A 12,266-nucleotide genomic window follows, 5' to 3' on the forward strand; every position below is an offset into this window, starting at 1 on the left:
AAGTCCCGAAAGTTAAAAGCTTCACAGGGCCCTCCTCAGGCTTATGTACACAGTAACAATTTCTAGGAAGAAAACACTCTCTGACTGACCAACTTGTCAGCTATTTTTGAAGAAAACTCTAAGAATACAATTTTGTGAGTCATCACCCATGCTAAGAGGTGATTTTGATGTGCAGCGTCCTTTGACCCACCCGCGCCCCTGTAAGCCAGTAAACTTACTGCTTCTCTAGAGTAGGGTGGAAACAGAACAATTTCTTTGGTCCATCTTCAGAGCCCAATCTGGGTTTGCTCACATTGAAAGCCACAGAACAGAACGTGATTCTATTTGAAAATACCTCTATAGTTAAGGGTCTGAACCCCACCCAAGTCATCCACCATCTGTCTGTGCCTCAGGATCAGCACATTGCCCTGACCAAATAGCCAAGCATATAAAAGATCTAAAGAATCCTTTCTTTCTCAGAAGAATGCTTTTGTGCTGATTAATTTTGTTAACACAAACCTAGACATATCTGAGAGAATCTTAATTGGAAAAAAAAAACACAACACCTCCAAAAGATTGACTTGAAGGCAAGTCTGTGGAGTATTGTCTTAAGGATGGATAGGGGAGGGCCCAACTCACTGTGCACAATGCTACCTCTGGGCAAATTATCTTGGGTTGTGTCAGAAAACAGGTTAAGTAAGCCACGGGGAATAAGCTAGTAAGCACCATTCCTTCTTGGTATTTACCTCAGTTCCTGCCCTCCTCCTTCTTCTACCATGCTCTCTCCCTCTCCCTCTTCCTCTCCTTCTTCTTCTCCCTCTGCCTCTCCCTCTGCCTCTCCCTCTGCCTCACCTTCAGCCTCTCCCTCTGCCTCTCCCTCTGCATCTACATCTATGTCTTTCTCTACTTCTATGTCTTTCTCTGTCTCCCCCACCCCTGCATCCTTCCTTTCTCTCTTTTTCATACACACATTCTGCTACATGCTGGGAATTATAGAAAACATATGATAAAGAATTAGGAATGGGCCCAGAAGAAAAGAAGTTTACAATATGTTGGGGAAGAAAGACATAATGCAGATGACATAATATAACAAAGTATTGCATATTAGCTAGTACAAGGATCAGTGTAGAATCAAGAGTTTTAGAGCTAGGCATGAAGCACCACAAAGTGTTAACTTGAACTGAACAAAGAGGAGACACTTCTAGAGTACTTCCTTGAGATACTCTCTCCTTCCTCTTCTCAGCATGGGGATTTTTTGGCCGCTTACATATAGAAGGCACTTAACTGATACATACAGGTTTGACTGAGACTTTGGGTGAGGAAACATAGATGCATAGGTCTCTTGCCTTTTAAGTGCAAGGCATATATATTAAACCACATTTAATTTCCCCAACAACTCTAAGGAGGAGCTATCATGGTCCCTGTAGGAAAATGGAGGTTCAAGAAAGCGGTAAAGAAAACTCCCCGTGGTCATATGGCTGGCATCTGTAAGAGTTCTGAGTTAGTCACAGGCATAGGTAGCACCTGGAGGAATCCTGTAGGAGTATACTGCAAATGGTATAGGACTGGCTTTCTCTAGAAGGGACAAAAAAGAAAGAACTGAGAGATAATAGTGTGTGTGTGTGTGTGTGTGTGTGTGTGTGTGTGTGTGTGTGTGTAGGCACTTGTGTGCACAGAGGTCAGATGATGATGTGGGTATCTTGCCCTTTCACTCTCTGCCTAGTCTCTTGAGCCTAGTTCTCTCGTTTAACTTGAAGCAAGGCTAACAGCCATAAATCCTCTTGTTGCAGAGAATCCAATGCTCTTACCCATTAAGTGATCTCCACAATATCATTTATTTACTTCCAGTCACCTTGGTGTACTCTTTGGCCACTATCAAGCTGTTAATACCACCAAAGGCTGACAAAAGTACCTCAAGATTTAGATGGTTTGGGTTTTATTTAAACTGCGTGCTAAGTGCTTTATGTGAGTTATTTTCTTTAATTCATTAATTTATTTTTATCTGTATTATGAGAATATGTGTGACTTTGTGTGGACCACATGCATGCAACAGTCCACAGAAGCTTGAAACTAAAGTTACAGGCAGTTGTGAGCCAACCATATGGGTGCTGGGAATTAATCCTGGGTCCTCTGCAAGAAAAGCAAATGCTCTTAAGTGTTGAACATATCTCCAGCATATGGGTTATTTTATTAATAGTCAGAGATGAGAAAAATGAGGATCAGAAAAATATTCTTTTTTAATTTACTTTTTATTATTGTATTCAACACAATACATATTTTTCTACCAATCATAAAAAATGATGGACATGTTATTGTTTTGTTTTGTTTTTAATAAAGCTTGAAATCTTGGTTCTTACTGTGGTATAAACCCAAAATAAGAACAATTTTTAGACATCGAAGTTCATTGTAATAAGGCTGTACTTCAATGTCCCTCATATCGCCAAAGAATTTTACTTCCATAGTAGCTAAGCTAAGAGCTTACAGTTCTGCTGTATCAAGGAATGAATTGTAGGTACAATTATTTGGATACCAATTTCCTGCTATGGTCAAAACTCTTTGACTTGAGTAATTATCATCATTCTCAGCCCACCGGGAACAGGTGACATTCATTTAAAAAATGATGTGTGTATTAAGATGATCTATCCATGAAGCCATTCAGCAACTGTTTCAGTGAACAATGGTTCAACTTGGAGGGTAGCACAGACATTAGTTGAGGGTAAAAATATTCTCTTAAAATAATATAAAAACTTACATGATAACAGAAGTGACAATAATTATATTTCACAAAATGAAAGACTTTTAGTGAACAGAATGGCAGTGCTCTCCATTTTTGCAAACTCTATTCTGCCTGGCACAGTAGAAGTCAGCTGGCTTCTCACTGCTGGTTCTCCAGTAGATCTCTTATGATGTTGATTTGGCTGAAGTTCATGAAGAAAAACCAACTTTATATAGATATATAATTGGAATAATAAGGTAATTGGGACCCCTTGGTTTGGTTTTAAGAACCCCCAAGGATCCATTGAATACATTTTGAAAACTGTAGTTAGATACTAGTTAACTTGGTTCCAGAGTCAAATAGTACAAAATAATGAATAAGTCTTTATTTCTCTCATTCCCAGATACTAGATTCCACTCATCAAAGACCATAAGTATTAGCAATTTACTGAGATTTCATCAAGAAACAGGTCCACTGGGAAACAGGTGAAATTGCAAACTTCCATTCAGTAGCCCATGGGACATTCCCTGTTTCTGATTGGCCCTCTGGTTTTGCCATCACTGAACAGCAAAAGTCTGATGAGAATTCTCAATGTCTAGCATAAATACGAAGCACTCAGTGAGTTTATTAAGACAGCTCCTCCCCTGTGAGGGGTTAGACCCAGAAAACCATATGTCCAGCTAGCCCCCAGGTGACAATGACACTGTAGAACCACAACATCACCTGGATGAAAACTAGTTCCTGGATTTGTTTGATTCATTCATTCAGAGATACCTCAAGGAGAAAACATGCACAGAAACCCACTGAAGAATTCCATTGCATGTGTGCACTATTCTAGCCTTTTATTCTATTTTGAGTCTGGATATAAGGTTGTATACTGTTTTAAGTAAAATTCCTTATAACCTGTAATTTGTAAGCTAAATCCCTAGAAGCTAGGTGGTGGTGGTACAAGTCTTTAATTCCAGCACAGGCAGAGACACAAAGATCTCTGTGAGTTTGAGTCCAGCCTGATCTGCTGAGTAACTTACAGCCAGGCATGTTACACTGGGAAACCTTGTCTTGAAAAATAAACAAAAGAAGGAGATAAATTCCTATAAATATAATTTTTGGAACAAAATATATATCCACTGCATCATAGATATAATCAAACATTCCCTGAGGCAGGAAACTTTGGTTCCACTTTCACCAGCAAAAGGGAGATGCCATTTCCTGCATGCATGAGTGCGCGCGCACGCGCGCACACACACACACACACACACACACTACTCAGTAGTCAGAACTGACTCCAGGACTTGAGTGGCCCCCAGTAAGCCTCAGAATAGGCTCTAGAAGTAGCTATCTATCTGGACAGCATAGTGGGTCCGTCCTTAGGTAACACACCCAATAATAAATAATTAATAAGCACTCATACCTGGCTATACCCGATACCCTGTTCAGAGTCTATGGCCATCTCCTACCTCAAGATCATCTGACTGACCCCAACATGTCTTACTAGACCCTAAGCAAATGCATCTGTACAATGTGCTTTTTAACTTCAGCCATCTCTTCCAGGTGTCTCTTGAACTCTGTATAGACTTATATCTCACTAGACGATAATACATTCACATAGCAGTGTGTAGACAGATTCACAGGGAATCAGGTGAAAGTGCAAATTTCCATTCTACTGAATGGAAACCTATGGGACATTCCCTGTTTCTGATTGGCCCTCTGGTTTTGCCATCACTAAACAGCAAAAGTCTGATGAGGATTCTCAATGTCTAGCATAAATATGAAGCACTCAGTGAGTTTATTAAGACAGCTCCTCCCCTGAAAGGGGTTGGACCCAGAAGACCATATGTCCAGCTAGCCCCCAGGTGACAATGACACTGTTGAACAACGTCACCTGGATAAAAACTAGTTCCTGGCTTTGTCTGATTCATATTGCCCAGGTCTCAATGGAGGACACATGAAACTTCAGAGACATGACATTCTTGGGATAAAGGGAAGCAGACACCAGCTACAGCAGGATCCAGTTATATTACATATAGTTTTCAGGTATGTACACTAGATTGTCTGAATCTTGAGTGTGGGGTACAAAAGACCATTTTATCAGTCTCTTTGTTTCTGCCTGCTGCTCACTAAACTCAGACTACAATGTGTTGTTATTCTGATAAGTAGTCTCAAGCTCAAACTTTAGCTGCTCCATGATTCTATTCTGTGCCCTTTGCCAGCGGGTGCCATCACACAATGCAGGAAAGAAAGGAAGCTGAGAGCCAGTGCTGTGCTCTTCCTATATTCATAAGCTCTATGATTCTGCCCCCCTGTGTCTGCTTTGTGTATCTTGCTGTGGCTGGAGGCTTGAAAGGAGGAACTGGTCCTAGACTCAACACTGCTCTGCAGTGGGCACAGCCAGGGCAGATACAGCATAGCATACATATGTATACATATGTATACAGTGGAGAAGTGTCTATTGGAGTAGAGAGAAACCTGTTATGAGCAAGGCCTATTCATCTATTTTCTTTCTTAGGCAGGTAATTGTAGAGCTTAGACTGTGCCCCACCCAAAGTTACTCTGAGGACTAGAGGCTAGACAGGCAAACAGGTAAGAAAAGGGCTCCTCTGATAGACAATAAATATGGCAAATTTATGGTTTCTTCTTCACCCTTTTATTCTAATCTGATTCCCTCCCTTCCATTCTGTGCATGATCCCAGCCTATTACACCCATTCAAGACCACTATTTAACTTTTTGTCCTGTCTTGTTAGTTTTTAAAAATGCTCTAATATTGTGGTTCTCAACCTACCTAATGTTTGAGTCTTTTATTACAGTTCTTCATGCTGTGGTGACCCCCAACCATAAAATTATTTTCATTGCTACTTCATAACTGTAATTTTACTACTGTTATAAATTATGATGTAAATATCTGATATGCAAGATATTTGATATTTGACCTCTGTGGAAGGGGTCATTTGACCTCCAAAGGAGTAGCAATCCACACTTTGAGAACCGCCGCTCCAGTGGATTATTCCTATGGGTTTACACACTTATACTTCTATGTTACTTACATCCACCTAGAGAATTTCCTTCGAAGTAATTGTTTCCTCACAGTGTCTGTTCAGGCTTCCTCATGTCTACCAGCTGCTGACAGAAAAAGCCACATGGCTGAAGCTTATCTGACCAGGACAAGGCATGAAGAAAGTATAGAGGGAATCTGAGTCTCAGCTGGAGCTGCACAGCAGCTTACAGCCAAACCTCAACTGCGATTCTTAGTCATTTAAATGTGTCTATTGATACATAATCATGTGAGCTACAAGGATAAGCAGGAGACCATTATAGCTTCTCACAGCTCATGTTCATTGGAGAACAATAAACAAGAAATTAAGTTATATTTTTGTATATTAAGTAATGATAAACAAAGCAAGGAAGGAGCCACAAATTTTATTTTATAAAAGACATTTAAAGACTACCTTACAGAGAAAACAGCATATCCTTAGAAATGAAGGAAGTAAGGGCACAGGCTCAAGGACTGTGCCTGAGGCACACAAAGATTCAAGATAAGACATTAAACAGGAACTAGCAGCAGAAATTCAGTTCCAGAAAGAACAGAAACAAGGGGAGTGAACAAAAATAAAGATAACTCTTTCAAAGTAACTATTGTAAAGAGTGGGGAAATGGACCACCTAGAGATGGAAGTAGCATCAGGAGAAAATTTTTTTTTTGATGTTCGCTTGCTTGCTTAAAAAAAGAAGTAAGTATATGTGTGTGTGTTCATAAGAACAACCAATTCGGACACTGTAAGAACTAATAAGATAGAAAAACAATTACATTATGGCCATGAATGGGTGAGACAGCTGGGATCCTGTACAAAATGAGCAGGAGTTAGATTGGAGTATATAAGATTAATCTATGAAACAGGACTGAAGACAGTAAAGAGGAACCAGTAGCAAAGAAACTTAAAGTTTAGATCCTATTTTCTCAGTGAAATAGGAACCAAGGTGGTCAGAGTTGATATTGGAGAATTAAGGAAAAAAGAAAATTCTAAATAATGACCTGTGGACATAAATGCAGCTGATAGATATTAACTGTTGCCTTATTATTATTATTATTATTAATTATTCCATTCATTTACATTTCAAATGATATCCCACTTCCTGGTTACCCCCTCCACCAACCACCCATCCAATGATAACCCACTTCCTGGTTACCCCTCCCCCATTCCACATCTGCCTCCCCCCTCCCTTTGCCTGTATGAGAGTGCTGCCCCACCCAACCACATTCTCCCACTCCATGGCTCCAGCATCCCCCTACTCTGGGGCATAAAACCTCCCCGGGACCAAGGGCCTCCCCTCCCATTGCTGTCTGGCAAGGCCATCCTCTGCTACATATGAATTTGAAGCCATGCATCCCTCTAGGCACACTCCTTAGTTGGTGGTCTGGGAGAACTGGGTAGTCAGGCCAGCCTATGCTGTTCTTCCAATAGGGTTGCAACCTGCCTCTGCTCCTCCAGTTCTTTTGCCAAATCCCCCACCAGGTACCCTGAGTTCAGTCTGATGGTTAGCTCCATGCATCCAAATCTGCATTGGTCAGTTGCTAGCCAGACCTCCCCAGGAACTACCACACTTGGTTCCTGTTTGCAAGCTCCTTCTGACCATGGCAACAGTGTTGGGTTTGGTGTCTGCAGACATGATATATCCACAGGTGGGGCCATTCCCCAGTTGGCCCTTCCTTCAGTCTCTGTTTCATTTTTTGTCCCTGTTCTTCCTTTGGACAGGAACATTTCTGGGTTTGAGATGGGTGGGTGGCTCTGTTCCTCAACCAGGGGCTATCTATGCCTATCTACTGGAGGTTGTCTATTCAGGTTCTGTCTCCCCCTTCTCTGAGCATTACAGCTTTTAAATGGGTCCTTTAAATATGGCTCATCCAGACAGTGACACCAGCCCATATATGGTTATATGAGTTTTCCCAATCATATTCAACTTCATTGGTGCAGGGAAATGGATCTAATGAAGTCTGAGACTATTCTAATTGAACATGGCAAGATCATAAAAATATAAAGCAGTTGAGAATGTAGGATATGGGTTTATTGTCTACTTATATGCTTTGCTGTCTGCTCATGAGTTTTATTGTATCTGCTCACAGGTTTGAGGATGATGGATTGGAAAGACATAGGGAAGCAGAAAGTTTGTAGAAATATTGAACATCAGTGGCATTCAGGTCTCACTAGGGCCAAAGACCTTTGGCATCAGAATTACTACACAATGTGGACAGCAAAAGGAGTGGTGGTCAGGGGCTAGGAGTCTTAGAACAGAGACTGTGAAAGGCTGCAGATAATGGAAATAGAAAGATCCAGGAGCAGGTTGGAGAGATGGCTCAGCGGGTAAGAGCACCAACTGCTCTTCCAAAGGTCATGAGTTCAAATCCCAGCACCCACATGGTGGTTCACAACCATCTGTAAAGAGATCTGACACCCTCTTCTGGTGTCTGAAGACAGCTACACTGTACTTACATATATTAAATAAATAAATCTTTAAAAAAAAAAAAAAGAAGAAAGATCCAGGAGCGACTTATAGCTGGACTTTTAGCTACATTCTTGGCTTCCTTTTCCTACCTTCAAACACTACTCCCATCCCTTTCAACAGCCCCCACAACAGTGGGTAGAAGAGAAAGAAGGTTAAGTAGGAACAGGAACAACCATATCATTAGACCACTTCCTTCCAATTAGGGGTGTCAAGTTCGTTGGGGCAAATTTGATCTTCATCTTTAGGATATCTCCAACTATCAATCTAACAAACAGCAACGGGGTAGAAGTGGCAGGTGCAGCAGCAGAGAGAGAACAATAGCTGCCACTTCTCTTGGGGCTCTGGAATTTATATACCCTCTGAAGCTACTCCAGCATTCCAAATGAAAGCTGTCTTCAGCCTGCGAAATCACTCTGCTGCTAGAGCATAAGGCAAATCAGCCCGCTGCTGTAGACAATCTGAAGGAGCTCCTTATCCCACACATGGGATTAAAACAAATACATATTCCCATAACATTTCTGAAATTTTAAAGAAACCAAAAACTCTGTAATTTTAAAGAAACCAAAAATTCTCATTCTAATCATGAGAATGGTTACATAAAGGGAGTTTAAGGAATTCCTTAGCTGGGGCCCTAGAATAAACATGAGCATTGGAGTGGAAGTTAAACAATGGTCTTAAAAATAAAACAATTGTACATCCCTTTACATGGTGAGCCTGTAGCTCTTCATTGGGTGTGGCTTGGCTATGTGAACTTCTCTGGTATTAGAAGGCAGAAGAAGGGATAGTGATAAGTGAGAATGTACCTTCATAGACTTTTAAACTAGCCCGAGGACACCATGTTAAAAAAAGACCCTAGATGGGATGGCTGAACATCCACAAAGAGTTAAGTTGAGGCACCCACACATAGCAGAGCTTAGAAAAGAATACCTCAAAAATTAGGAAGGGGATCTGGAGACAAAAAAAATCTGCTTAAAATTATAGTTTTAAGTTATAAAGTTTTAGGTGGCCTAGGATCCCCACCCATGTTGACTTGGTCAATTTAAACAAAGAAGGGAAGCTGATAAGCCTACAGTTTCAGGTACACATGCACATAAATGGCTTTATCTGACCAATATGGACCAGTCAGACAGAAGGGAGACCCTGCTAGCCTTTGTCTCAGATAAGCAGGGTAAGGAAGAAACGACAGATTTGTCATATTTATTATCTATCTATAAGCCTTTTCCTTACCTACTTGCCTGTCAAGGAACTGTCTAGCTTTGTGTCCATCAGAGTAACTTAGGGCAGGACACAGCCTGAGCTGTACAATTACCTACCTACCTAAGTAGGCATTGCTGTTTACATGCTGCTTTCTCATCTAATACATACCTCTCTATTATATATATATATTATATAATATATTATGTTGCCTTCGTCAGGGTTTCTATTCCTCCACAAAACATCGTGACCAAGAAGCAAGTTGGGGAGGAAAGGGTTTATTCAGCTTACACTTTCACATTACTGTTCATCACTAAAGGAAGTCAGGACTGGAACTCAAACAGGTGAGGAAGCAGGAGCTGATGCAGAGGCCATGGAGTTTCTTACTAGTAAATAGTTCAATTGGTTGAAGAAATATAAACATTTCCTTGTCTTTGTTTTCCAGAGCCTACGTGTTTAATAGCAACGCAAATATAAAGGTCATTGTCTGTGTCCTGTAGAAGAGTTTACAATGGAGATTTCAGCTACCACAGAGCCCTCCTACAACACAGTTGCCAAGAATGACGTCATGTCTGGATTCTTATGTTTCAGCATCAATGTGAGGGCATTTGGAATCACAGTGCTGACTCCCCTGTACTCCCTGGTTTTTGTCATTGGCGTGATAGGCAATGTCCTGGTGGTTCTGGTACTCATAAAACACAAGAGGCTTCGAAACATGACCAGCATCTACTTGTTCAACCTGGCAGTCTCTGATCTGGTCTTCCTCTTCTCATTACCTTTCTGGGTTGACTATATCATGAAAGGAGACTGGGTTTTTGGTAATGCCATGTGTAAGTTTCTATCTGGATTTTATTACCTGGGCTTGTATAGTGACATGTTTTTCATCACCCTGCTTACAATTGATAGATACCTAGCTGTTGTCCACGCAGTGTTTGCCCTGAGGGCCCGGACTGTCACTTTTGGCATCATCAGCAGTATCATTACCTGGGTCCTGGCTACCTTGGTTTCTATTCCTTGTTTGTATGTTTTCAAAGCCCAGATGGAGTTCACTTACCATACCTGCAAAGCAGTTTTGTCCAAGGAGAACAGGAGACATTTTTTGAGGTTTCAGGCTCTAACAATGAACATCCTTGGGCTAATTTTGCCTCTGTTGGCCATGATTATCTGCTACACCGGGATCATCAATGTTCTACACAGAAGACCCAATAAGAAGAAGGCCAAAGTCATGCGTCTGATTTTTGTTATTACACTGCTTTTCTTCCTCCTCTTGACCCCTTATTATCTGGCTGCCTTTATTTCTGCTTTTGAAGACGTCCTATTCACCCGTAGTTGTTTGAGAAGCCAACAGGTGGACCTGGCCTTGATGATAACTGAAGCACTTGCCTACACCCACTGCTGTGTCAACCCAGTCATTTATGTCTTTGTGGGTGAACGGTTCCGGAAGTACCTCTGGCAGCTGTTTAGGAGGCATACAGCTGTATCCCTGCCAAAATGGCTGCCATTCTCAGTGGACCGAGTACAGAGGGCTAGTGCCACCTCTCCATCCACAGGGGAAATTGAGATCTCTGTTGACTTATAAGTCAGACCTCTGGATGCCAGGAAAAGACCAGAAGACAGTGAAAAGACAGTGTGCCTCTCCAAGACAGATACAGACTGAGGATTCATTGTCTTGTAAAACAGAGGAACTTTGCAGATAGCTTAGATAGAATGTTTGCCACAATCTTCTTCCTGTCAAAAAGGGGATGTATGAACAAATTGAGACATTCCAGAGACTGGAACAATAGGTTCCAGGAAAGGGCTTAAACCCAACAAGAGGTATGGTTTGTGCACTAGCAAACAACGTGAACCCCCACTACCAGTGATTATGGAACCAGTTGAGTAACCAATTGTGTGTACTCTGAATCTGGAATTCAATGGCAGCTCACAGATGCCTCCTCTACCTCTAGAAAACCCTGGAACTCAAGGTCAAAATCACCTTCCTTGTTTATAGTCTTCTCCCTAAAGGATCAGGCCTCTAAGTATATAATTAATATTATATAATAATGTGCACTATATATTATATTATACTTATATATTACTTTAACCTCCATCTCACCTTTCTAATCCTGCAGGTTCTATGTATCTAATCTAGAGTAATACTTTCTAGTGCTTTGTCTTTACTTAACAGCAGGCTCAATGTGTGTTGTGTGAAATGTGCTGTGGAATAATTGTATCATATTCCACTATAGAACTTGGTTTACCTGATGGTCGCATTTTCAGTGACTGCCATCTGCTTAGCATGGAAGACTTTACTGGTTTTGACAACTCTGTTTACTGATTTTATACCATGCTGGGAAGTGATAGATTTTGGTTTTCTAGCACTTCGTTCCTCGTGGTGATTTCCCTCCCTGTGACACATATGCATACATTTGTCTTACTCTATGTTAAATAGAAATCCTTAATTTTGGTGTAATAAATTTCATCAACTTTTTATTTTGATTCTGCTTTTTACACATTGTTTGAAGGCTTCTTGGGCCCATCTTTTCTAATTTGTCCAATATTTTCTTCCATTGCTGCAAAATTTCACTTTTTCTAGACCTTTAATCTGACATGTAACTGTAACAATTTGCTCAATCTCTTAGAGATTAATTATTCCAGTCTTTGAAGTATAGTGACATTTTCCTGATGAGATTGTCATGAAGAATAACTGACAGCACACACAAGGTGCTGGTGTAAATGTGTGCCACATAGTATCATGTAAATGAATGTAGGGTTAAAATATATGTACTTAGTAATAATGTTTCTTTAAATCATAGAATATGTGAAGATGAGAAGCAAAAAAAAAATGGAAAGATGATTCTAATAATTAAAGCTTCAGAAATACCAACCAGAAAAAAATGAA

At 40.7% G+C, this 12,266-nt stretch overlaps 1 protein-coding gene across 1 annotated transcript; it reads left to right on the top strand.

Annotated features, from left to right (window-relative positions):
• Positions 1-9,841: 9,841 nt before the first annotated feature.
• Positions 9,842-11,558, top strand: LOC127689565 (C-C chemokine receptor 1-like protein 1). Its single transcript, XM_052189254.1, has one exon. The coding sequence runs from the start codon at positions 9,897-9,899 to the stop codon at positions 10,962-10,964; it is 1,068 nt and encodes a 355-aa protein (XP_052045214.1). The 5' UTR covers positions 9,842-9,896; the 3' UTR covers positions 10,965-11,558.
• The last annotated feature ends 708 nt before the right edge of the window (positions 11,559-12,266 follow it).

Source organism: Apodemus sylvaticus, chromosome 7 (genome assembly GCF_947179515.1).
Source record: "Apodemus sylvaticus chromosome 7, mApoSyl1.1, whole genome shotgun sequence".
NCBI lineage: Eukaryota > Metazoa > Chordata > Mammalia > Rodentia > Muridae > Apodemus > Apodemus sylvaticus.

Excerpts from the sequence above, each read along its gene's own strand:
- LOC127689565 (XM_052189254.1), top strand. The coding sequence starts at position 9,897 with ATGGAGATTTCAGCTACCACAGAGCCCTCCTACAACACAGTTGCCAAG.